The 27,500-nt window shown below is 44.1% G+C and overlaps 1 protein-coding gene across 1 annotated transcript in view; it reads left to right on the top strand.

Moving 5' to 3' along the window:
- Positions 1 to 23,849, top strand: part of slc30a6 (solute carrier family 30 member 6) — a 32,018-nt gene extending 8,169 nt beyond the window's left edge. Inside the window, exons 5-15 of the mRNA XM_077237574.1 lie at positions 4,796 to 4,838; positions 6,248 to 6,313; positions 11,508 to 11,588; positions 12,943 to 12,978; positions 13,509 to 13,603; positions 14,842 to 14,890; positions 14,996 to 15,115; positions 19,751 to 19,853; positions 19,935 to 19,982; positions 21,908 to 21,976; positions 23,283 to 23,849. Of these exons, the coding sequence (XP_077093689.1) occupies positions 4,796 to 4,838; positions 6,248 to 6,313; positions 11,508 to 11,588; positions 12,943 to 12,978; positions 13,509 to 13,603; positions 14,842 to 14,890; positions 14,996 to 15,115; positions 19,751 to 19,853; positions 19,935 to 19,982; positions 21,908 to 21,976; positions 23,283 to 23,732 (1,160 nt within the window). The 3' untranslated portion in view covers positions 23,733 to 23,849. The remainder of the gene's footprint in view (positions 1 to 4,795; positions 4,839 to 6,247; positions 6,314 to 11,507; positions 11,589 to 12,942; positions 12,979 to 13,508; positions 13,604 to 14,841; positions 14,891 to 14,995; positions 15,116 to 19,750; positions 19,854 to 19,934; positions 19,983 to 21,907; positions 21,977 to 23,282) is intronic.
- The last annotated feature ends 3,651 nt before the right edge of the window (positions 23,850 to 27,500 follow it).

The following is a 27,500-nucleotide window of genomic DNA, read 5'->3' as shown; positions in this document are numbered from 1 at the left end:
TAGTGAGAAGCGTTACAATTTCTCCATTATTGACTGATCAAACAGCGCTGACGTGGAAACCAGGAGAAACATTGTTCCATGAATGAACTAGTTATAGGTTTTAAGTCCACAGATCATTCACCATGGATTTAATATAGTAACACTAACTTGTAGCCATGTTTGGCAGAAATATTATATGCTTTCAAGTACGTCACACATCTTTTTCCAGCACTTCAAAACTCAAATGTTATTTAAATGTTATTTTTAATGTGATGACCAAAACATTATTTGTTCATCCTTCAAAGATTACCCCCATTTATAAAACTAAAAGTTTCATGATGTAGGAAAACTCACACTTATTTAAAAATAATTTTTCTTTCAATAAATAGGAAATTTCTATGGCATTTCTTTATTTTTGCTGTATCGAAAACGTACCGAACGTGACACCACTGTATCGTATCAAAACAAACCGTGAATTTTGTGAACCGTTACACCCCTATTAAAAATATACGAGAACAAGACTTATTGAATAATATTTTATTATTTAAAAAGTTTAGGAGTCTTTAAATCAATAATGTCTCATATCTTTATGTACTAGTAATTCTATACAATAATAGGTCAAATGCAGCAAGTCAAAAGACCAACTGGAACTTCTTTACCAGTTTGCACACATTTCTTTGAAGGATTGCAAAAATATCGTATGAATATCGATATCGAGATATTCATTTTTGTCAATATCTCCCACCCCTAGTCTGTGTGTGTCTGTTCGTGTGTCCGTCCGTGCTCTGTGATGTGGATCTGCTGTGGTTTGTTTGTGTGTGTGTGTCTGTGTCTGTGTGTCTGTGTGTGACCGTGTATGTGCCTGTGTGTGTGTCTCTCCGTGTGTGTCCGTGTGTGTGTGTGTGTCCGTGTGTGTGTGTGTGTGTGTGTGTGTGTGTGTGTGTGTCCGTGCGCGCGTGTGTGTGTGTGACGGGAAGCTTTGGGAGCATCTATTGGAGCATCAGTCTTTCTCTCGGTCTCGGTTTACTCTCTGACTCGCCACTTCCTCCCGCCAGGTGTTAGCTTGTAGTTTGTCAATAAAGCTTTTAGTTTACATCTGGAGCGATCTATTGTTATTTTAATGTGCCGCGTGGACAGACACCGGAGCCGAGCCGCTCGATACGTGTTCCTGAACTCAATGACAGCTGAGCGCTGCAGTTTGCAGATCTGCTGTACCGACAGCAGCAGCTAGCAGAGAAAGCGGATACTCGCGCGACGCTAGCAGGCTCCTGATGCTAATGGCGCTCCGCTCCCATGAGGCCGCAGCGAGACGACTGAAGGTCAGGGTTCGAGGACGATCAGATGTGTTTGGATGCTCTTATTAAATATTCAGATAAAGATCCGGGCTTGGTTTACCACTGCGTCTTCATCTGCTCCTCTTCTTCATCGATTAGCTCTGTAAACATACACAAGTCTCCTTAATCTGAGCGCTGTATTCTACACGAGTGTGTGTATTCTGTGTCGTCGCTCGGGGTTTATTCATGCTTCATCTGTCATTACGCCATACTTTCCCTCCGGTCACGGATTCAGGTCTCGGGTTCCTTATAGAGAACCGCGCGGATCTGTGGTAAAACAGTGTTGTGAACATTAGCCGTTAGCCAACACTGGCGTATGTGTCTTTAAGGGCAGATTTAGGGCCGCTTGTGACGTTACAGAAGTTATGATGTGCCTGCGCTGATGTGCTTCAGTTGTGCGACCCGTTCCACACACTTACACTGAGACTCAGACTCCGCTCATCAGATCATGTGCTGATTTATGGAAGAAAAATAATGACAAATGTTTTTGAAACAAAAGCTTGTTGAATTGCACAACTTGAAAACATTAACCGTGCTTGCTTTTCAATGAACTGCGTTTTTTTAGGGCTTGCCTTTTTATGGGCTGAGATTGAACATGGTCGTATATTTCAGCTGTGAATATTTCTATTCAAAACACTTCACACACATTTTTATCATTAAAAATGCTTTTCCTGCAGATCCCGGGTGTGAAATGTCGAATTTGAACCACTGAATTTATACAGCGAAATAAAACGGACTGAAAATTGCCTCTTGGAAATTATAGGTTGTATTTTTAAACAGACTAGAATATTTTGGAAGTGAAATCTGAAAGGTGAATATGGATGATTGAATTTTTAATGATGTGAATTGAAATATTCACAGCTTAAATGTATAACTATATTGAATTTCAGCCCATGAAAATGCAATACATTAAAAAGCAAGCACGGTTAATGCAATGCTTAATCTTTCAAGTTGTGCAATTCAACAAGCTTTTTTGTTTCAAAAACATTTGTCATTATTTTACTTCCACAGTTACTTCAGTCTGTTTTGCTGATGGCAGGTTTGTGAGCGGCGGTTTAATGTCACCATGAGTTTGGACAAAGACTTTAGATATACAGGCGCTTCACTGATATTATGCGTCAGTACAACACCGTTCACTGAAGGGATGTTTTACTGTCACAAAGAGAATGTGAAACATGTATGTAGGTTATACAATTTAAATATATTTTAAAGATAATTTAAGTTTACACACTTTAAGCATTATCGTATCGCATATCAAATGTCGCATTATTTAATGAGTTATCACATATCGCACTTTTCTTCAATATCGTGTTCAATATCTTCAAAGATCCAGTGATGATGAATATTGACAAGTTTCCTGATATTTATATGAGCCTCATTTCAACACCGGGGTAATACATAAAGCAAATTTGCCTGTGAACGCTTTATATAAATACAATATAGGTCTATATCCATGTGATCACTTATATCAGTGTCATATATATCATCATATCACCCAGCCATAAAACTTGTGTAGTTTTTTTCCATTGTTTATTTAAAAACATCCGATTATGCAGAATATACAATGGTAAATATTTAATTGATGATTTGTACATTTAATATAGAACAATACAATATATGGGTATGATTTTACCCCATAATTCAGCATATAGACTCAAAATTATAACCACATTTCTCTGGATCCAGTTGTTTCTGTGAATCACAGCGATTCATTCACTTCTGTTCTGTGGCTTCAGCAGTGTGTAGAAATATACCTCAGATTTCTTGTCAAATGTAGTTGTACAGTCGATCTCAAAGCTCTTTCCTGTTTTAGATGTGTTTTGTGTGCTTTTCCTGGCATTCAATTCATTCTGCGGTCCCATTGAAAACCATTGAAAAGGAAGATAGTGCTTTGGTGGACACACGGCGGAAAAGCTCACCGTCTCAGTGATGTCCGTCTAGGGCTGCTCGATTATGGGAAAAATCATAATCACGATTATTTTGGTCAGTATTGAAAACACGATTATGTAACACGATTATTTCACATGACTTTGGGAACGTGTTGCATTTATTAAAAGACACCTTTCAACAATTCTTAAAAAAAATCGAAATTTTAACATTTATTGTGCTTTTTGAACTATTAAACAGACCTGCAAACTCACGAGTGGTGAAAAAGGTGACATGTTTACAAAGTAATTAGTTGTAGGGGGTCACCAGGGCGTTATTTACCTTTATAAAGGACAATTTATTTATCCTTACTAAATATGTTATGTCAAATTCTTACATTTGATCAAATTCAGTTTTCATAAAAATGGCTTTTATCAATAAATTAATTTACACTGCAAAATTACAACTGTAAAAATATGATGAGATTAATTTTTAAACAAATAATAAAATAAAAAATAAAATCAATGATACCTTTAAACAATAGGTGGCTGCAAGTGACCGTCTTAATAAATGAATCATTGAGTCATTCACTAAAACAATTCGTTCAAAATAATGAATCATTCAGTAACAAAACACAGCGCTTAGTGTTGCTTTTCTTTTGTAACTATTTTCGTCTGTGAAATAGAACAAAACCAGTCAATATTGCATCTAAAATGTAAGTTACTACATATAAACTAGGCTACTTTTTTATTAAACTTTAAATTCAATGTAACATTTGCAATCGTGATATTATAGAACAGCGCTTAGTGGTGTTATGTTACTTTATATCATATATTATTAAAAAAAAAACTCAACATTTCTGCCTCAGTATGTTTCTTCTGTGAGTTTTTGTGTGAGCTGTTAGGCTCATTTGTTTTGATTTCTCCACTAATGTCTCTCTCACATATAGACAGGCAGCGCAGCTTCCAGAAACTATCCATTACCGATCTCTGTTTACACTGACTGTATAAGATCAAAACCATCTCGTGTTTCGATCGGTCGGGCAAGTAAAACTCTTTCACTTGAAACTTAAAAATCCCATTTTCCCGGACAAGCAGACAAGTGTTGATGCCGTTCCCTGTGTTCATTCTCGATGTGTTTCCTGCTGTAAAGCGGAACAACAGATGATCAGGTCATGTGCGCGCGCGCTGCCGTTCGCTTGAACTGAGGCGCTACAGTGATCGAGCAGAAATATATCGCGACTATGGTCTCACTCCAGTCTATATTAAATTAGCTAATTGTTATTGTGAAGTTTATTGTGCTTGCAATTTATGACTGTATAGGCTGAGAGAGTTTAGCTTTGGGAGGGACGGATGTGCGCGTGCGTGAGTCATTCAGAACACAAGACAAAATAAGAGTGTTCTTGCAAAACAGAACATGGCAAAATAATTGTTTTTACTCGATTGTACTATTTTGGAGATCGTTGGGAGCCAAAATCGAAATTCGACTAATTGCACAGCCCAATGTCCGTCAGGAAACCTCAGGAGTTTCCCAAGCTTCACTCACTCGTGTCTAACACTGACCACACGTGTACTGTAAAACACTGTTCTGAACACTATATCTGTCTTCTGTTTCAGCCTTGACCGCGTACACATACCTCACCATCTTCGAGTTCTTTAGGTAAGTGTCCTTTCCCATATTCACACTATATATATATATATATATATATATATATATATATATATATATAAGCTTGCTCCACATTTACACTTGCGTTTCTGATGTTAATGATGTAAAGTCATGTTAGTCTGAGTGTTGTGTGGTGGACCAGTGCTGAGAACACACAATATTTTTGTGCATAAAAATAGATGTTTAAAAAAATTGAATTTATTGCTCCGTTTTGATTCACCTGTTGCACAAGTCAAACAAAACATCTTTAGATCTCGAAGTTGAATTATTACTTACATTAACATGTTTGAAAAAGCATCTAAATAAACCACTATTTGCTTAGAAAAGTACCCAAAATTACGGTGGCACATCGCCGCCGCCACATACATATTATTTTTTAACACTCAATTATGTCGTAATAACGATGTTATGTCGTTTTAACAACATCTTTTCTCGTAATAACGAGATATGCCGTTAAAATGATATGTGATTTATTATAAAGTGCATATAAATGGGGATACGCAATTAAACAATTATAATGTGTTTATTACTCCCATCCACACACTAACTTTGGTGTAATCGCTGCTATGGGCTGATTATGAGGAGTCCTTGGAACATGTTCTACCTTAGAAGCGGCCCATGGCCACAAAACGTTTGGTTTAGATGAAGGCTGTCTGCGATGAACTGTACATCAATAAATCACAACAATCTTGTGTTATGTGCTCTGCCATTGATACAGGCAGCGGAAGGTATTTTGTGCTATTTGCTTCTACTCTTCGAACGTGAAAGTGTGATAAATTTATATGCTATATAAATCCTCTGGATAAAGGCATATTACACATCACTGTACAACATATGTCCTTATTACGAGAAAATATGTTGTTTTAACAAGAAAAAGATGTCGTTAAAACAACGTAACATCCCGTTATTATGAGAAAAGATGTCGTTAAAACGACATAACATCTCGTTATTATGACATGTTTGTGTGGCAGCGCCACCGTGCAAAATAATCCCAAAAGTAGCCATATTTGTAGAAGTTAAAGTGCTTTTCTCAGTCAGGACAAATCTGATGAGGATGTGAACTGGTGATGATAGAAAACTGCAGATTTATTGAATTATCATAGTTGTTTTTGAGCCAAAGCTGAATTAATCTTACCACAGACGCACTCAACAAGTGTTAGTTCAACAGGAACAACTCTCGCTAGCATGTGTAGGCTAATCAGCACACAGCGTAAGATTGTGACGTGAACATGAAGCAATTAGCTGTTGCTCTGTAGATGTTAAAGGCCTCATGACACTAGGAATCATATAAGAGCTCATTGTGTTATAAATAATGTGAGTTTCAGACCTCAAATATTTAAAATAGTTGAATAGTGTTTTGAAGTGGTGTGAGTGTGTGTAATGTGTGGCGTCTCCCTCAGTCTGATCACATGTCTGCTGAGTTTCTGGGTGACCGTGAAGAAGCCCAGTCAACTCTACTCGTTTGGGTAAGAACCATTTTTCTGATAGCTTTCTCTCCACACTTCTGTCGAAGCTTTTCATGGCTCGACACGCATGCAAGGCAGAGTTTATGATGTCGATACTGATACCATAGTAAAATCACCCAAAAGTGAATAAAGTACCGTAAAGTAGACCATGTGACTCTGACGTTTGTGGAAGCCGATAGATCCAGACTTCTCTTTTTAAAGGAATGAGAATGAGGCTGTGAGGGGCAGAAGTGCAGCGTGTTCAGTAGATCACACTGTTAACAGAACTAGCTCTGCTTGTGAAACATCTTTCCAGTGCCATAAATACTTTATGCAACAGTTCTGAAATTTGTGAGTTCTGTGAGAATCACACGTGATTTAGGACTCTATACAGTGAAGAGCCTCACAGCCTAATCCTCGTTACATTCAGTTTGGTGTGTGTGTGTGTGAGTGAGTTAGTGTGAGTGAGTTAGTGTGAGTGAGTGAGTAAGTGAGAGTGAGTGAGTGAGTTAGTGTGAGTGTGAGTGAGTTAGTGTGAGTGAGTGAGTTAGTGTGAGTGTGAGTGAGTGAGTTAGTGTGAGTGAGTGAGTGAGTTAGTGTGAGTGAGTTAGTGTAAGTGAGGGAGTTAGTGTGAGTGAGTTAGTGAGAGTGAGTGAGTTAGTGTGAGTGAGAGAGTGAGTGAGTGAGTTAGTGTAAGTGAGGGAGTTAGTGTGAGTGAGTTAGTGCGAGTGAGTTAGTGCGAGTGAGTTAGTGCGAGTGAGTTAGTGCGAGTGAGTTAGTGCGTGTGTGTTAGTGCGAGTGTGTTAGTGCGAGTGTGTTAGTGCGAGTGTGTTAGTGCGAGTGTGTTAGTGCGAGTGTGTTAGTGCGAGTGTGTTAGTGCGAGTGTGTTAGTGCGAGTGTGTTAGTGCGTGTGTGTTAGTGCGAGTGAGTTATTGCGAGTGAGTTATTGCGAGTGAGTTAGTGCGAGTGAGTTAGTGCGAGTGAGTTAGTGCGTGTGTGTTATTGCGTGTGTGTTAGTGCGAGTGAGTTAGTGCGAGTGTGTTAGTGCGAGTGTGTTAGTGCGAGTGTGTTAGTGCGAGTGTGTTAGTGCGAGTGTGTTAGTGCGAGTGTGTTAGTGCGAGTGTGTTAGTGCGAGTGTGTTAGTGCGAGTGTGTTAGTGCGAGTGAGTGAGTGCGAGTGAGTGAGTGCGAGTGAGTGAGTGCGAGTGAGTGAGTGCGAGTGTGTTGGTGCGAGTGTGTTGGTGCGAGTGTGTTGGTGCGAGTGTGTTGGTGCGAGTGTGTTGGTGCGAGTGTGTTGGTGCGAGTGTGTTGGTGCGAGTGTGTTGGTGCGAGTGTGTTGGTGCGAGTGTGTTAGTGCGAGTGTGTTAGTGCGAGTGTGTTAGTGCGAGTGTGTTAGTGCGAGTGTGTTAGTGCGAGTGTGTTAGTGCGAGTGTGTTAGTGCGAGTGTGTTAGTGTGTTAGTGTGAGAGGGAGTGTCAGTGTGTGTGAGAGGGAGTGTCAGTGTGTGTGAGTGAGTGTCAGTGAGTGAGTGAGTGTGTGTGAGTGAGTGTGAGTGAGTGTCAGTCAGTGAGTGTGAGTGAGTGTCAGTGAGTGAGTGAGTGTCAGTGAGTGAGTGAGTGTCAGTGAGTGAGTGAGTGTCAGTGAGTGAGTGAGTGTCAGTGAGTGAGTGAGTGTCAGTGAGTGAGTGTCAGTGAGTGAGTGAGTGTCAGTGAGTGAGTGTCAGTGAGTGAGTGTCAGTGAGTGAGTGTCAGTGAGTGAGTGTCAGTGAGTGAGTGAGTGTCAGTGAGTGAGTGAGTGTCAGTGAGTGAGTGAGTGTCAGTGAGTGAGTGAGTGTCAGTGAGTGAGTGAGTGTCAGTGAGTGTCAGTGAGTGAGTGAGTGAGTGTCAGTGAGTGTCAGTGAGTGAGTGAGTGTCAGTGAGTGAGTGAGTGTCAGTGAGTGAGTGAGTGTCAGTGAGTGAGTGAGTGTCAGTCAGTGAGTGAGTGTCAGTGAGTGAGTGTGAGTGTCAATGTGTCAGTGAGTGAGTGTCAGTGAGTGATTGTCAATGAGTGTGAATGAGTGAGTGAGTGTCAGTGAGTGAGTGAGTGTCAGTGAGTGAGTGAGTGTCAGTGAGTGAGTGAGTGTCAGCGAGTGAGTGAGTGAGTGTCAGCGAGTGAGTGAGAGTGTGTGTGAGTGAGTGTCAGCGAGTGAGTGAGTGAGTGTCAGCGAGTGAGTGAGTGAGTGTCAGCGAGTGAGTGAGTGAGTGTCAGCGAGTGAGTGAGTGTCAGCGAGTGAGTGAGTGAGTGTCAGCGAGTGAGTGAGTGAGTGTCAGTGAGTGAGTGAGTGTCAGTGAGTGAGTGAGTGTCAGTGAGTGAGTGAGTGAGTGTCATTTAGTGACTGAGTGTCAGTGAGTGAGTGAGTGTCAGTCAGTGAGTGAGTGTCAGTCAGTGAGTGAGTGAGTGTCAGTGAGTGAGTGAGTGTCAGTCAGTTGGTGAGTGTCAGTGAGTGAGTGTGAGTGAGTGAGTGTCAGTGAATGAGTGAGTGAGTGACAGTGAGTGTCAGTGAGTGAGTGAGTGTCAGTGAGTGAGTGAGTGTCAGTGAGTGAGTGAGTGTCAGTGAGTGAGTGAGTGTCAGTGAGTGAGTGAGTGTGAGTGAGTGTCAGTGAGTGAGTGAGTGTGAGTGAGTGTCAGTGAGTGAGTGAGTGTCAGTGAGTGAGTGTCAGTGAGTGTGAGTGAGTGTCAGTGAGTGAGTGAGTGTCAGTGAGTGAGTGAGTGTCAGTGAGTGAGTGAGTGTCAGTGAGTGAGTGAGTGTCAGTGAGTGAGTGTCAGTGAGTGTGAGTGAGTGTCAGTGAGTGAGTGAGTGTCAGTGAGTGAGTGAGTGTCAGTGAGTGAGTGAGTGTCAGTGAGTGAGTGAGTGTCAGTGAGTGAGTGAGTGTCAGTGAGTGAGTGAGTGTCAGTGAGTGAGTGTCAGTGAGTGAGTGAGTGTGAGTGAGTGTCAGTGAGTGAGTGAGTGTCAGTGAGTGAGTGTCAGTGAGTGTGAGTGAGTGTCAGTGAGTGAGTGAGTGTCAGTGAGTGAGTGAGTGTCAGTGAGTGAGTGAGTGTCAGTGAGTGAGTGAGTGTCAGTGAGTGAGTGAGTGTCAGTGAGTGAGTGTCAGTGAGTGAGTGTCAGTGAGTGAGTGTCAGTGAGTGAGTGTCAGTGAGTGAGTGTCAGTGAGTGAGTCAGTTGGTGAGTGTCAGTGAGTGAGTGTGAGTGAGTGTCAGTGAGTGAGTGTGAGTGAGTGAGTGTCAGTGAATGAGTGAGTGAGTGACAGTGAGTGTCAGTGAGTGAGTGAGTGAGTGTCAGTGAGTGAGTGAGTGAGTGTCAGTGAGTGAGTGAGTGAGTGTCAGTGAGTGAGTGAGTGAGTGTCAGTGAGTGAGTGAGTGAGTGTCAGTGAGTGAGTGTCAGTGAGTGTCAGTGAGTGTGAGTGTCAGTGAGTGAGTGAGTGTCAGTCAGTGAGTGAGTGTCAGTCAGTGAGTGAGTGAGTGTCAGTGAGTGAGTGAGTGTCAGTCAGTTGGTGAGTGTCAGTGAGTGAGTGTGAGTGAGTGAGTGTCAGTGAATGAGTGAGTGAGTGACAGTGAGTGTCAGTGAGTGAGTGAGTGTCAGTGAGTGAGTGAGTGTCAGTGAGTGAGTGAGTGTCAGTGAGTGAGTGAGTGTCAGTGAGTGAGTGAGTGTGAGTGAGTGTCAGTGAGTGAGTGAGTGTGAGTGAGTGTCAGTGAGTGAGTGAGTGTCAGTGAGTGAGTGTCAGTGAGTGTGAGTGAGTGTCAGTGAGTGAGTGAGTGTCAGTGAGTGAGTGAGTGTCAGTGAGTGAGTGAGTGTCAGTGAGTGAGTGAGTGTCAGTGAGTGAGTGTCAGTGAGTGTGAGTGAGTGTCAGTGAGTGAGTGAGTGTCAGTGAGTGAGTGAGTGTCAGTGAGTGAGTGAGTGTCAGTGAGTGAGTGAGTGTCAGTGAGTGAGTGAGTGTCAGTGAGTGAGTGAGTGTCAGTGAGTGAGTGAGTGTGAGTGAGTGTCAGTGAGTGAGTGAGTGTCAGTGAGTGAGTGTCAGTGAGTGTGAGTGAGTGTCAGTGAGTGAGTGAGTGTCAGTGAGTGAGTGAGTGTCAGTGAGTGAGTGAGTGTCAGTGAGTGAGTGTCAGTGAGTGAGTGTCAGTGAGTGAGTGTCAGTGAGTGAGTCAGTTGGTGAGTGTCAGTGAGTGAGTGTGAGTGAGTGTCAGTGAGTGAGTGTGAGTGAGTGAGTGTCAGTGAATGAGTGAGTGAGTGACAGTGAGTGTCAGTGAGTGAGTGAGTGAGTGTCAGTGAGTGAGTGAGTGAGTGTCAGTGAGTGAGTGAGTGTCAGTGAGTGAGTGAGTGTGAGTGAGTGTCAGTGAGTGTGAGTGTCAGTGAGTGAGTGAGTGTGAGTGTCAGTGAGTGAGTGAGTGTGAGTGTCAGTGAGTGAGTGAGTGTGTGAGTGTGAGTGTCAGTGAGTGAGTGAGTGTCAGTGAGTGAGTGAGTGTGAGTGAGTGTCAGTGAGTGAGTGAGTGTCAGTGAGTGAGTGTCAGTGAGTGTGAGTGAGTGTCAGTGAGTGAGTGAGTGTCAGTGAGTGAGTGAGTGTCAGTGAGTGAGTGAGTGTCAGTGAGTGAGTGAGTGTCAGTGAGTGAGTGAGTGTCAGTGAGTGAGTGAGTGTCAGTGAGTGAGTGTCAGTGAGTGTGAGTGAGTGTGAGTGAGTGTCAGTGAGTGAGTGAGTGTCAGTGAGTGAGTGAGTGTCAGTGAGTGAGTGAGTGTCAGTGAGTGAGTGAGTGTCAGTGAGTGAGTGAGTGTCAGTGAGTGAGTGAGTGTCAGTGAGTGAGTGAGTGTCAGTGAGTGAGTGTCAGTGAGTGAGTGTCAGTGAGTGAGTGTCAGTGAGTGAGTGTCAGTGAGTGAGTGTCAGTGAGTGAGTGAGTCAGTGAGTGAGTCAGTGAGTGAGTGTCAGTGAGTGAGTGTCAGTGAGTGAGTCAGTGAGTGAGTGTCAGTGAGTGAGTGTCAGTGAGTGTCAGTGAGTGAGTGTCAGTGAGTGAGTGTCAGTGAGTGAGTGAGTGAGAGAGGGTGCGTCAGCTCCAGTAATGGTGTGTGTGTGTGTGTGTGTGTGTGTGTGTGTGTGTGTGTGTGTGTGTGTGTGTGTGTGTGTGTGTGTGTGTGTGTGTGTGTGTGTGAGAGTGCTTCAGCTCCAGTAATGGTGTGTGTGTGTTTGTCAGCTTCGTGCGCTGTGAGGTGCTGGCGGTGTTCTCCTCCACTGTGCTGGTTCAGCTGGGATCGCTCTTCATCCTGAAGGAAAGGTGAGATCCTGCGTCTCTGCAGAACTTGATCCGCTCAATATTTCCTGCTGTGGGAATCTGGACATCATAAAGATCAGGTCCACATTCAGCTGATACACACACACACACACACACACACACACTCGTACGAGTGATACACAACAACACTTGTGATGAGTCAGTGTTTCCTCCTCTCTGTCGAGCACTAACAGTCACGGTTATGCTTTTGTCCAACACAGCTTACAGAAGAGGAGCAGAAGCGTTTCTAAATAAAAGCTTTATTCAGACAGTAGTTGTTTTACAATTACTACTGTTTTATGCCAAACTCCAGGATCTGAATCCACATCTGTGAGTTTATGAGGAGCGCTCCAGAAGTAGTTTAGTAAATGCTTGACCTCTGCACTGCTTTACTGTGCGCTCAGTTTAATGGTGGTCACTCTTATTATACCGAAATGCAGGAAACTGTTTAGAATAATAATATTACTTCATCGCTTCACTACAGTGAGTGAGAGCTGTGGAGAAGAAATAAAACTATCACGTAAACTTTTGATTCTGGCCATTATTGTGGTATGCAATACTTTTTTTAATGTTTCAGTAACGGTTTACAATAAGGTTCCATTTGTTAATATGAACTAACAGTGAAAAATATTTTGAAAGCATTTACTAATCTTAGGTAATTTTAATTTTAATATTTACTAATGCATTATTAAAATCAAAGGTTATATTTTATATTATGTACTTGTATTAACAAACATATTTATTTGATAACTACTGTAACAAATGTATTTCTGATTGTTAGTTAATGTTCAGTAATGTATTAAATAACATTTATGCAACCTTGTAAAGTATTACCAATATTTTTTATATATTATGGCTTGCATAAATCATTTCTCTAGTGGAACAAGTCACTGGATCACATGTTTATCTAATGTAAATAAGGTTATTTCCACATGTTTACAATGACATCATCATTTTGACAGAAAATGTCTTGGACAGAAAACATTTAAACTAAAGCGCATCAGTTTCCCAGTTTTGAAATAGGATGTTGTAATTATCAAATAATAAATATTATATTATTTTACTAATATTAAATTAAATATGGATGTATTAATTGTCCAAGTAATAACAGACATGTTTACAGCTGACAGTCATGTGACTCTTGCATCCCAGTGCATGAGTGTATCACTGAGGTGCAGTGTATTCCACAGACACATGAGAAACACGTACCGTCTGAAGAAAGATCAACAATATCTGTAATATTCAAAGCCAGGTTTATTAGAGAATAATTATATTAGGACATGATGTTATGAAGTTGAGCAGAACCTCCCAGATGAGTGTGTAGTTACTCTCTTTCTGTGTGTTGCTTCTTTATCAGTGTTGAGCGTTTTGTGGAGCAGCCCGAGGTTCACACGTGAGTACAACCATCACTGAACACACACAGACACGCTCACTCACTCAGACACTACTTACACACACACAGACAGACAGACAGAGACAGATACACTCTCACACACATTAAGGGCCTTGTATACTCACGGCAGTTCTTTATTGTTCTTTATTTGGGGGTAAAAAATAAGTAAAATATGTGACCAGCGATTATACTGTTAGTGAACATCATGACTCCGCCCACATTTAGATGAATATGTAAATATGTGACCAGCGATTATACTGTTAGTGAACATCATGACTCCGCCCACATTTAGATGAATATGTAAATATGTGCTGCTCTTTCCTCTCAGTAACAGAATAAAAACACAATATTAATGTCAGCTGTGAGAAAACAGCAGTTCAGAAAGCATCTGATCTGTGTGTGTGTGTGTGTGTGTGTGTGTGTGTGTGTGTGTGTGTGTGTGTGTGTGTGTGTGTGTGTGTGTGTGTGTGTGTGTGTGTGTGTGTGTGTGTGTGTGTGTGTGTGTGTGTGTGTGTGTGTGTGTGTTTTAGGGGGCGTCTGCTGGTGGGAACATTCGTGGCTCTGTTCTTCAATCTGTTGACTCTACTGTCTGTCAAGAACAAGCCGTTCGTGTTTGTGTCTGAAGGTAAGATCACACACTCTTCCTCACTCCTGCTCTTCTGCTGTCATTCAGACTCCAGTGATCACTCCTGAATCAGCCCTCGCACGGCTCAGACCTGCCGGTGTGTTGGCCACAGTGTCCGTTAATAACACGTGACCACCGTCTACCTCACGCCATGGTTTAATAATGAACAAGAAATATTTGTACTCTTCTCTTGGCATTAGATATGAGGGGTTTTGTGCCATTGCTTTGGCAAATCATCATTTAGTTGAACTAAAATCAAATGTGTGCTATGGCTTAGTGCACTTAACAGGCTGCATGAATGAAGTGTGTGTGTGTTGAGCTGCTCACACTCGCTGCTCGTGACCCGGTGTGTTCCTCAGAGCCGATCAGCTCGCGGTGAACTACACATCTGGGAGTTTACTCTGCATTTAGGAAACACAATTGCCACCAGTTTCATATTTTGTATAATTTCCACAATTTTTGTGGATGTATGATTGGAAGATTTCACTAGATTTGTAAGACATTGTTTGTGAATCTGTTTTCACTGCAGTTTTCCACAAACTCTTGCAAGTGAAGAAATTAAGGCATGAGTATTGTAATTTTTACAATAGTAAATTTGGGTGTTTTTTTAATAATTTAGATGCCATGGACCCCCAAATATGATCATCCTCATGCGATGGACCCATCCTACAAATTAAAAAGCAGCTTTATATTTTCATATATAAAGTTTCAATTTATGCAATAAAAAAACTTATTATAAACGTGTAGAATATTGTGTTGAAAAAAAAATTTAGTTTCTGTTACATTTAAGCCTTTTCTATTCACTATAAATCTGTACTGTTAGATGTATATTTCTTTTAATAATTTGTATTTAAATCAACATTATTTAATTAAAACAAGTTTTTTTTGTTTTAAATCAAAAGCATTAATTCATTCATTTATCTTTACTTCTTTTCTCTAAACTTATACATTTGATCCACTAGCACTCTTGCGGCCCAGTGTGAAAACACTGTAAAGTAAAAATGTATATTCTTGTGAAATATTTATTTTACATTAATAATAAGTGTTTTATTGTTGTTGTTCTTCTTATTATTCTTATTCTTATAATTATATTCAAATTTATCCTAAAAAAGTAGTGTGAATGAGACACCATCACATCTAAAAAGAGGTTTGAGTCCACTTTAAAGTCAATGCACAGACATCCTCTGTTCAACTTTAAATGTACAGTATTTTGTGTGTGTGTGTTTGTGTGTGTGCAGCTGCGAGCACCAGCTGGCTTCAGGAGCACGTGGCCGATCTGAGCCGAAGGTAAGAACGTCTCGCTCCGTCACATGTGTAATATACGGAGTGATGATGCTCAGATGTGTGTGTGATAGACAGAGCCATGATGCCCAGTCGCGTGTGTGTGTGCAGTGTGTGTGGACTGATCCCGGCGCTGAGCAGCGTTCTCCTGCCCAGGATGAACCCGTTTGTGCTGATCAACCTCGCGGGAGCCTTCGCTCTGGGCATCACCTACATGCTCATCGAGATCAGGTGAGCGTGTGTGTGTGTGTGTGTGTGTGTGTAGTCACGGACACTGCACTGAAGCATTCATCTCACAGTTATTAGTCTGTTTATTGCTACAACTCTACATTTGATATGAGTTGATATTGATTTCTTGATTTTAACCGATTCTCATTTTGATGAATCCATAACGATTCTGAAATCCTATCCCATAATCTCAGTAATCTTTGATACTGCTGATATAAATCAAAGTCTCAGCTCCTCAGTATAATTTAGCGCAGGTTTTTTTTTTTTTATAGTAGAACAGAATAGAAGAGAAAGTGTTAGTATTACTGAATCAAGTGCTGCCGAAAAAGATACGTCTTCAGCAGTTTCTTGAAAGTGGCTACTGACTCAGAAGCTCTGGTTGAGTTAGGCAGATCATTCCACCAGCAGGAACAGTCATGGTAATGGTCCGAGAAAGAGATTTTGTGCCTCTTTGAGATGGTACCACAAGACGACATTCGCTAGCAGAGCGCAAGTTTCTGGATGGCACATAAGTCTGAAGTAATGAGTTTAGGTAAGAGGCAGCAGTGCCAGTGGTTGTTCTGTAGGCAAACGTCAGTGCCTTGAATTTAATGCGAGCGGCAACTGGCAACCAGTGCAATTTTGTGAGGAGAGGAGTGACGTGTGCTCTCTTTGGCTCATTAAAGACTACTCTGGCTGCAGCATTCTGGATCAATTGTAGAGGTTTGACAGAGCAATCTGGAAGACCAGCCAGGAGAGCATTACAATAGTCTGGATAGAACAAGTGCTTGGACAAGGAGTTGTGTAGCTCTGGAAGGAAGGGCCTGATCCTCCTAATGTTGTGCAAGGAAAATCTGCAGGACCGGGCAGTTCTAGCAATGTGGTCTGTGAATTTCAACTGATCATCAATTACAACCCCAAGGTTCCTAGCTGACCTTGATGGAGTTATGGATGATGAGCCTAGCTGAATGGAGAAGTCATGTAGATGGAGAAGAGGAGTGGTCCAAGCACTGAGCCCTGAGGCACCCCAGTAGCTAGATGGTGGGTCTTAGATGCCACACCTCTCCAAAACACCCTGAAGGACCTACCTGAGAGGTAAGACTCGAACCATTGGAGTGCAGTTCCCGAGATGTCCTTCATCTTTAGGATTGACAGGAGGATCTGGTGGTTAACTGTGTCAAAAGCAGCAGACAGATCCAGCAGGATGAGAACTGAGGATTTGGAAGTCTCAGAGCTTCAATTACTGAGGGCAGGGCAGTCTCAGTTGAGTGTCCGCTCTTGAAACCAGACTGATTGTTGTCCAAAAGGTTGTTCTGTGTAAGAAAGGAGGAGATCTGGTTGAAAATAACTTGTTCAAGTGTTTTCGCGACAAATGGAAGAAGAGATACCGGTCTGTAACTTGCTAGATGTGCTGGATTTAGATTGGGTTTCTTAAGCAGTGGGGTTACCCGAGCCTGCTTAAAAGCTGTGGGAAAGGTACCAGTGTGAAGAGAGGTGTTTATGATGTGCGTGAGTGTGGGTACAACTGAGGAAGAAATGGCTTGAAGTAGATTAGTGGGGATAGGATCAAGCGGACAGGTAGTAGGGCGATTGGAAAGGAGGAGTTTAGAGACTTCTGCCTCTGAAAGTAGAGAGAAGGAGGGTAGAATGTGTGTGTTTGCTGGTAAAATGTGTGTGTCAGTTTGTGGATTGGTAAATTGGCCGCTGATGGTGGTTGTTATATCTATGAAGAATGTGGCAAAATCGTCAGCTGTTAGGGTTGATGAAGGAGGAGGAGGGTTAAGAAGAGAGGAGAAGGTTTTGAAAAGCATGCGAGAGTCAGAAGAATTGATAATTTTGTTGTGATAGTAAGCCATTTTAGCAGTAGAGATATTAGCAGAGAAGGAAGAGGGGAGGGATTGATAAAGACCCAGGTCTGTCGGATGTTTCAATTTGCGCCACTTTCTCTCTGCACACCTGAGTTTAGTACGATGTTCGCGGAGAATATCAGATAACCAGGGGGCAGAGGGTGTGGCGCGGGCTGGCCTGGAGGAAAGGGGACAGAAGTTGTCCAAGCAGGATGTTAAGAGTATCAGTTGCACTGTTAGTATCTAGTGTTGAGAGCTGATCAGGTGGAGGAAGTGTGGATGAGACCAAAGAGGATAGGTGAGAGGGTGAAAGTGAGCGTAGGTTCTGCCGAAAGGTGACCTGTGGAGGAGTGTGTGTTGTGTTCTGGGGCAGGTTGAGGTTGAGAGTGAGGAGGAAGTGATCTGAGGTATGTAATGGAGTGACCAGTGTATTGTCCGTGGAGCAGTAGCGCGTGTAGATAAGGTCCAATTGGTTACCTGGTTTGTGAGTAGCCACAGTAGATACTCGTTTGAGGTCAAATGAGGCAAGCAGGGTGTGGAAATCAGCAGCCTGAGGTTTTTCTAGGTGGATGTTGAAGTCTCCAAGAATTACGAGAGGAGTACCATGTTCAGGGAAGGATGAGAGTAGCACATCAAACTCCTCCAAAAAAACTGCCAAGTTGACCTGGGGGACGATATACAACTACAAAATGGATTTTAATAGGACAAGTGAAGGTAATTGAATGTGATTCAAATGAGCTGTTGTCACACAGAGGTGGTAAAGGATCAAATTTCCAGTCATTTGAGATGAGCAGACCAGTACCACCACCCCTTCCGGTCAGACGGGGGGTGTGTGAGAAAGTGAAGTTAGTGGAGAGGGCAGCAGGTGTAACAGTGTCCTCTGGTCTGATCCAGGTCTCAGTCAGGGCCAATAGACTGAGACCTGAATGACTTGAAAAAGATGTAAGGAAATCAGCTTTGTTAACAGCAGACTGGCAGTTCCAGAGACCAATAGGAAAAGAGAATAAAGTATTAGACGACACCGGAAGGGTTCGGAGATTATTAGGATTGTACCGCTTCCGACGTGTGACATTTGATTTACTTATGTTAGTAATAGTAGGGATTTGAAAACACATAGTGTAAAGGAGCTCACAAACCGAAAGATCATACGAAAAGTTGTAGAAGAGAAAGGAAACAATAAATAATAAACAAGAAGAATTTAAAGGGATAGTTCACCCAAAAATGAAAATTCTGTCAGTATTTACTCACCCTCATGTTGTTCAACCCTGTAAGACATTCGTTCATCTTCGGAACACGAATTAAGATATTTTTGATGAAATCTGAGAGCTGGATCACTCCTCCATACTAGTCCATAGGCTTCTTGAGGGATTGAACTTGCCGGCCTCGAAAACTTATTAAAGACATCGTTAAAATAGTCCAAGTGACTACAGTGGCTCAATCTTAAGTTTATCAAACGACGAGAATACTTTTCGTGCACAAAAGAAACAAAAATAACGACTTTATTTCAACTATTCATTTCCTTCTCTCTGGGCCTCGAGTCAGGTTACTAGTTCAACAGCGTATGATCTGTTGTTGCACGTCACATGCATCACACACATGACCAGCATAGGCCAATAGTGAGCCTACGTGTGACGTGAGTCTACGCAATAACACTAGTTTAACTAACTAGAGGTGGAGTCACACAGGTAGAGTCGCTGGTCTTTACACTCTTTGGGCTTCACACGAGGGGAGCCGCGACCGCTGCCGCGTTGCACTAACCAGTTATATACACGCCTAATACCCGGTTAATGAATACAGCAGGCCATGCCCAACTATTTAGCCAGCGAAACTCAACAGTCACGACACAAACAAACACACGCGTTTTTATCAGGGTAAACACAGTAACGAAGAGCCGCGCTAAAATCAAATGACAAAAGTAAACACTCACAGACTGATGTTCTCTCCTGCTGTTCTGCTGTTGCTTCTAACTATTATTAGCAAATGGCTAGATTAAGTACGCTACCTGGCTTTGGCCACGCCCGGCTATGTAGCCAGCGAAACTCAACAGTCACGACACAAACAAACAAACAAACGCGCGTTAAATCAATCATGTCTCATGAAATCAATAAAACAGCTGGAGAACAATAACGCCACATTATCCTCAATAAGACTTTCATTATCTATAAACTCTAGATTAATAACTGTAGAGAGGAGCTTCTGATACAGACATGCACTAGATTACACATTCATCATATCTTTATAATGTAAAATATTATACCTGTTCTTCAATATTTAATGTGTTTGAATAAATCTATCATGAAAACAAATGTTTATCCTTTCAAATATTTATATTTAAACAAAAAAATGGAGTATAAACTTATTACAAAAAACTGTCTTGTGTGTAATGTAAATATTAGTCTTTAGATCAGCTGTTAATTGTAACCTGTAATATTACAGTAATGCAGCGACTGACAGGATTCCTGTAGTTTACAGCTTCAGTTCACAGATTACTGGAGAAAAACACTGAACCTCATACATATATACAAATCAATCCATATCCAATCAAATTGAATTACAAGTTTGTGAATTTAAATCAAATAGAATCGTGAAATTTGTCAACACCCAGCCTAACTCTATGATCCAACCACAACAGAGTATTTTTACTACTACACATATTAAATAACATTGTATTATACCTACATCCCTTTGAATTCCTCCCTTATATGTGAATCATGTTCAGCCTGGCACTAGCTGTGAATGTGTCGTGCTCTGATCACATCTGAAGCGATGTCGTCAGCTGGTCATGTGATGATGTTGTGTGGTTGTTGTGCAGTAACTATCACGCGATGGACACCGCGTCTGCCGTGGCCATCGCCCTCATGACCTTCGGCACCATGTACCCGATGAGTGTGTACAGCGGGAAGGTGCTGCTGCAGGTGTGTGTGATCACGTGTGTGTACTGAAACCTGTGTGATGCGAAGACTTCACACACTCACGGCTCTCCTCTCTTCTTTCAGACCACCCCGTCTCACGTCATCGGTCAGCTGGATAAACTGCTGCGAGAGGTCAGTGCTTCATCAGATATACACTGTATGGCCAAAAGTATTGGGACCCTCTTTAAATCATTGAATTCAGGTGTTACAATCCCACAGTTGTATAAAATCAAGCACCTAGGCATGCAGACGCTTCTACACACATTTGTGAAAGAACGGTTCTTGTCTGACTGCATTGTGCTGAGTGTGAAGTTTGGTGGAGGGGGGGTTATGGTGTGGGGTTGTTTGGTGGAGGGGGGATTATGGTGTGGGGTTGTTTGGTGGAGGGGGGATTATGGTGTGGGGTTGTTTGGTGGAGGGGGGATTATGGTGTGGGGTTGTTTGGTGGAGGGGGGATTATGGTGTGGGGTTGTTTGGTGGAGGGGGAATTATAGTGTGGGGTTGTTTGGTGGAGGGGGGGTTATGGTGTGGGTTGTTTGGTGGAGGGGGGGTAATGGTGTGGGGTTGTTTGGTGGAGGGGGGGTTATGGTGTGTGGTTGTTTGGTGGAGGGGGGATTATGGTGTGGGGTTGTTTGGTGGAGGGGGGATTATGGTGTGGGGTTGTTTGGTGGAGGGGTGGTTATGGTGTGGGGTTGTTTGGTGGAGGGGGGATTATGGTGTGGGGTTGTTTGGTGGAGGGGGATTATGGTGTGGGGTTGTTTGGTAGAGAGGGGGATTATGGTGTGGGGTTGTTTGGTGGAGGGGGGGTAATGGTGTGGGGTTGTTTGGTGGAGGGGGATTATGGTGTGTGGTTGTTTGGTGGAGGGGGGATTATGGTGTGGGTTGTTTGGTGGAGGGGGGGTTATGGTGTGGGGTTGTTTGGTGGAGGGGGGGTTATGGTGTGGGGTTGTTTGGTGGAGGGGGGGATATGGTGTGGGGTTGTTGGGTGGAGGGGGGATTATGGTGTGGGTTGTTTGGTGGAGGGGGGGTTATGGTGTGGGGTTGTTTGGTGGAGGGGGGGTTATGGTGTGGGGTTGTTTGGTGGAGGGGGGGATATGGTGTGGGGTTGTTGGGTGGAGGGCGGATTATGGTGTGGGGTTGTTTGGTGGAGGGGGGGTTATGGTGTGGGGTTGTTTGGTGGAGGGGGGATTATGGTGTGGGGTTGTTTGGTGGAGGGGGGGTTATGGTGTGGGGTTGTTTGGTGGAGGGGGGGTTATGGTGTGGGGTTGTTTGGTAGAGAGGGGGATTATGGTGTGGGGTTGTTTGGTGGATAGGGGATTATGGTGTGGGGTTGTTTGGTGGAGGGGGGGTTATGGTGTGGGGTTGTTTGGTGGAGGGGGGGTTATGGTGTGGGGTTGTTTGGTGGAGGGGGGATTATGGTGTGGGGTTGTTTGGTGGAGGGGGGATTATGGTGTGGGGTTGTTTGGTGGAGGGGGGTTATGGTGTGGGGTTGTTTGGTGGAGGGGGGATTATGGTGTGGGGTTGTTTGGTGGAGGGGGGGTTATGGTGTGGGGTTGTTTGGTGGAGGGGGGATTATGGTGTGGGGTTGTTTGGTGGAGGGGGGTTATGGTGTGGGGTTGTTTGGTGGAGGGGGGATTATGGTGTGGGGTTGTTTGGTGGAGGGGGGATTATGGTGTGGGGTTGTTTGGTGGAGGGGGATTATGGTGTGGGGTTGTTTGGTGGAGGGGGGTTATGGTGTGGGGTTGTTTGGTGGAGGGGGGTTATGGTGTGGGGTTGCACTAATGCGCTTCTAGAAGAATGCTCAAACATTCCCATAAACACACTCCTAAACCTTGTGGAAAGCCTTCCCAGAAGAGTTTAAAGCTGTTAAAGCTATAGGGTGGAGAAACTCCATATTAAAGCCTATAGATCAGGACTGGGATGTCATTAAAGTTCATGTGCATGTAAATCCAGACGTCCCAAAACTTTTGGCAATATATTGTATCTCGTGCCTTACACTGCCAGCGCTCTCTTCTTCATCACTCATTCCTTCATCACTCATTCCTGATGTTTTTCAGGTGTCCACGCTGGATGGAGTTCTTGAAGTCAGAAATGAACACTTCTGGACCATTGGCTTCGGCTCTTTGGTGTGTAGATTTTCTTTCTAACTGATGATTTCGAGCACACGTGCTGTTAATAAACTGAAAACATGCTTGCTTGACAAAGGCTTTGTACAAACTTGGGTTATGGCTGTTTTGGCACAATTTTACCTTATTTGGCTTTCAGTTATTAGTCTGTTTATTGCTATACATTATCTGCATTTGGGTTGATAATATAATAATATAAATTATCATTTTGATGAACCCATATCGATTCTGAAATCCCAATAATATCAGTAATCTTTGATACTGCTGATATGAATCAAAGTTTCAGCTCTCAAATCCTGCCAGTTTCATCAGTAAACTCAGTCGTGTGTGTGTGTGTGTGTGTGTGTGTGTGTGTGTGTGTGTGTGTGTGTGTGTGTGTGTGTGTGTGTGTGTGTGTGTGTGTGTGTGTGTGTGTGTGTGTGAGACAGAAGAACCGATCATCTCTTCCTCTTTACTACTAGTTACAGCAGCAAATAAACATCAATGTTTTTACCTAATTTGGCGTTTCACGGTAAAAGTTACCGATATAATAAATCTCTCATTATGCTATATTATCACCATATATTGGATTCAATCCTTTGTGAACTTGTTTTCTGTCCTTTAAACACAGGTTTGTATTTCTTTTTGGAGTTGATGGATCGTAGGCCTCACTGATCGGAGTTTGCGCACTTTCAGTGTTTATAAGTTCATAAGCTGAAGGGAACGTGTTTTGAGCTCAGATCAAATACAAAACCTGTCTGTCCACTGAATATCCTGATAGTTCTCGTGGTTGAACCACTGTGAAAGTAATCTAGTAGTGACGACTACTTGAAAACAATCCTCTTTGAAATGTCTTCAAGGCCTGGGGCTGGTTACATAAACTGCTAAGACTAGTTTTACAGGTTAGACATCACATTTAAAAAAACAAAAACAACATGCGTAACATAATATGATGCCAAAAAGCAAGACTGATTGCCTCTTGATTAACTACTAGTTGGTCATACTAGTATCTCTCAGCTCTTCAGCAAACACTCACATAAGCCTTCGGATAGATATAAAAGATCCTGCAGTCCATCATTTTATCCCTTAACTCCACTCGTTGACGATCACACGTTGATCTGATTGGCTACAAGGTAGTTTGTGACATCAGAAACACCAGCGATTTCAAATCGAGTTTTTGAGACTGTCTTTGGTTCACTGCAGTTTTAAGAAGAAAATACTTAGCAATGCTGTCGACTTATGAATTTACACATGGATTAGCACATTACTAGACATATAAACAACATTAAGAGCTGGATTTTCTGTAACTCACACTGTTTTTGCACAGGCTGGCTCCGTCCACGTCCGCATCCGCAGAGACGCTGATGAGCAAATGGTTTTGGCTCACGTGACCAACCGTTTGAGCGCGCTTGTTTCCACGCTAACCGTCCAGATCTTCAAGGACGAGTGGATCCGCCCGTCTCTGAGTTCTGGCGCCGGATCGCTCAGTCTCTCCGAGTACGTGTCCTCAGCTGTGGTGTCCGAGCTGAACCCGGTCACGTCCACGCCTGCCAAACCCAGCAGTCCTCCACCCGAGTTCTCCTTCAACACGCCGGGCAGACACGTGCAGCCGCTGGTGTTCCCGGCCCATCAGCCCCGGCTCCCGTACGGCCTCCAGGGGCCCGGGGTCCGGCTGGGCTTCGGCCTCGGGCCTCAGGGATACAGGACTCTGAACGCTGCACCGCACAGATACGGGAGCAGTTTTCCCAACACACACACTGACCAAAAGAGACCATGAGATGGTCACACCCATCAAAACCCTGAGTATTTATTGTTACGGGACCAATAGCTACGGTTTTATTCGCAATGGATATTTTATCTGTGATGTTTATTTGTATTAAACTGCTATCAGACATCTCATTTTTCCCAGTGTCTTCATTATGAAAGCCCATTCATTCACACAAGCTTTCGATCCAAAGTTGTTAAGCAGTGTTTCCCATTCAAGAGAAGAAAATCATCACTTCCTGGGGAAAGTCCTCGTTTCTGATATTTAAGTCCTGGAAAACCCCTTTTTTTTTACAAGATATGTAAAATTAGGGTTTCATTTTATAGATTAAACAATTTTTGTATTCCGTCTGATATAGATATAGAGGCATTTCGCATGGCTATGAGTGTGATATTGCTCATATAAATATCCAAGTATATATTACAGGTTTCATTCTTCAGGTGCATCATATATTCCTGGAAATAAATCAGTTTGAGAGAGGAAAGCGATATCTTAGTCATAGTATCCTGTCATTGGTTAATGTTACCACAGTCATTGCTTGTTTTGCACTTTATTTGTACCAATTTGCTTTATTAGCTTATTTTCCTTTATCTATTTACATTTTTTAGAATTTGAAAGATAAATATGTTGTTTGATAAATGATTGTCTCTGATTGTAGTCCTTGAAAATGTAAAAAGTAGTGCTTAAAGTCCTGGAATTTCATTTTACAGTCTCTATACGAACCCGGTTTATCACTCTAACATGGAAAAGCAAGGCATTATATGGCGTAATAAGCCCCGCCTCTATCCAGCAGGAGACACTTCTGCATACCCCACACCCTACCCCCCTCCACCAAACAACCCCACACCCTACCCCCCTCCACCAAACAACCCCACACCATAACCCCCCCCTCCACCAAATAACCCCACACCATAACCCCCCCCTCCACCAAATAACCCCACACCATAATCCCCCCTCCACCAAACAACCCCACACCATAATCCCCCTCCACCAAACAACCCCACACCATAATCCCCCTCCACCAAACAACCCCACACCATACCCCCCCTCCACCAAATAACCCCACACCATAACCCCCCCTCCACCAAACAACCCCACACCATAATCCCCCCTCCACCAAATAACCCCACACCCTACCCCTCTCCACCAAATAACCCCACACCATAACCCCCCCTCCACCAAATAACCCCACACCATAATCCCCCTCCACCAAACAACCCCACACCATACCCCCCCTCCACCAAACAACCCCACACCATAATCCCCCTCCACCAAACAACCCCACACCATAATCCCCCCTCCACCAAATAACCCCACACCATAATCCCCCCTCCACCAAATAACCCCACACCATAATCCCCCTCCACCAAACAACCCCACACCATAACCCCCCTCCACCAAACAACCCCACACCATAACCCCCCCCTCCACCAAACAACCCCACACCATAATCCCCTCTCCACCAAACAACCCCACACCATAATCCCCCTCCACCAAACAACCCCACACCATACCCCCTCCACCAAACAACCCCACACCATAATCCCCCTCCACCAAACAACCCCACACCATACCCCCCCTCCACCAAACAACCCCACACCATAATCCCCCTCCACCAAACAACCCCACACCATAATCCCCCCTCCACCAAACAACCCCACACCATAATCCCCCCTCCACCAAATAACCCCACACCATAATCCCCCCTCCACCAAATAACCCCACACCATAATCCCCCTCCACCAAACAACCCCACACCATACCCCCTCCACCAAACAACCCCACACCATAATCCCCCTCCACCAAACAACCCCACACCATACCCCCCCTCCACCAAACAACCCCACACCATAATCCCCCTCCACCAAACAACCCCACACCATAATCCCCCCTCCACCAAACAACCCCACACCATAATCCCCCCTCCACCAAATAACCCCACACCATAATCCCCTCTCCACCAAATAACCCCACACCATAATCCCCCTCCACCAAACAACCCCACACCATACCCCCTCCACCAAACAACCCCACACCATAATCCCCCTCCACCAAACAACCCCACACCATACCCCCCCTCCACCAAACAACCCCACACCATAATCCCCCTCCACCAAACAACCCCACACCATAATCCCCCCTCCACCAAATAACCCCACACCATAATCCCCCCTCCACCAAATAACCCCACACCATAATCCCCCCTCCACCAAACAACCCCACACCATAATCCCCCCTCCACCAAACAACCCCACACCATAATCCCCCTCCACCAAACAACCCCACACCATAATCCCCCTCCACCAAACAACCCCACACCATAACCCCCCTCCACCAAACAACCCCACACCATAACCCCCCCCTCCACCAAACAACCCCACACCATAATCCCCTCTCCACCAAACAACCCCACACCATAATCCCCCTCCACCAAACAACCCCACACCATACCCCCTCCACCAAACAACCCCACACCATAATCCCCCTCCACCAAACAACCCCACACCATACCCCCCCTCCACCAAACAACCCCACACCATAATCCCCCTCCACCAAACAACCCCACACCATAATCCCCCTCCACCAAACAACCCCACACCATAATCCCCCCTCCACCAAATAACCCCACACCATAATCCCCCCTCCACCAAATAACCCCACACCATAATCCCCCTCCACCAAACAACCCCACACCATACCCCCTCCACCAAACAACCCCACACCATAATCCCCCTCCACCAAACAACCCCACACCATACCCCCCCTCCACCAAACAACCCCACACCATAATCCCCCTCCACCAAACAACCCCACACCATACCCCCCCTCCACCAAACAACCCCACACCATAATCCCCCTCCACCAAACAACCCCACACCATAATCCCCCCTCCACCAAACAACCCCACACCATAATCCCCCCTCCACCAAATAACCCCACACCATAATCCCCTCTCCACCAAATAACCCCACACCATAATCCCCCTCCACCAAACAACCCCACACCATACCCCCTCCACCAAACAACCCCACACCATACCCCCTCCACCAAACAACCCCACACCATAATCCCCCTCCACCAAACAACCCCACACCATACCCCCCCTCCACCAAACAACCCCACACCATAATCCCCCTCCACCAGACAACCCCACACCATAATCCCCCCTCCACCAAACAACCCCACACCATAATCCCCCCTCCACCAAATAACCCCACACCATAATCCCCCCTCCACCAAACAACCCCACACCATAATCCCCCCTCCACCAAACAACCCCACACCATAATCCCCCTCCACCAAACAACCCCACACCATAATCCCCCCTCCACCAAACAACCCCACACCATAATCCCCCCTCCACCAAATAACCCCACACCATAATCCCCCCTCCACCAAACAACCCCACACCATAATCCCCCCTCCACCAAACAACCCCACACCATAATCCCCCTCCACCAAACAACCCCACACCATAATCCCCTCTCCACCAAATAACCCCACACCATAATCCCCCTCCACCAAACAACCCCACACCATACCCCCTCCACCAAACAACCCCACACCATAATCCCCCTCCACCAAACAACCCCACACCATACCCCCCCTCCACCAAACAACCCCACACCATAATCCCCCTCCACCAAACAACCCCACACCATAATCCCCCCTCCACCAAACAACCCCACACCATAATCCCCCCTCCACCAAATAACCCCACACCATAATCCCCCCTCCACCAAACAACCCCACACCATAATCCCCCCTCCACCAAACAAC

Source organism: Siphateles boraxobius, unplaced genomic scaffold, assembly GCF_051911475.1.
Source record: "Siphateles boraxobius isolate OS27281-9 unplaced genomic scaffold, OSU_SipBor_1 204, whole genome shotgun sequence".
Taxonomy (NCBI): domain Eukaryota; kingdom Metazoa; phylum Chordata; class Actinopteri; order Cypriniformes; family Leuciscidae; genus Siphateles; species Siphateles boraxobius.
Note: the sequence above shows the minus strand (reverse complement) of the source record. Positions and strands in the feature narration are given on the sequence as shown.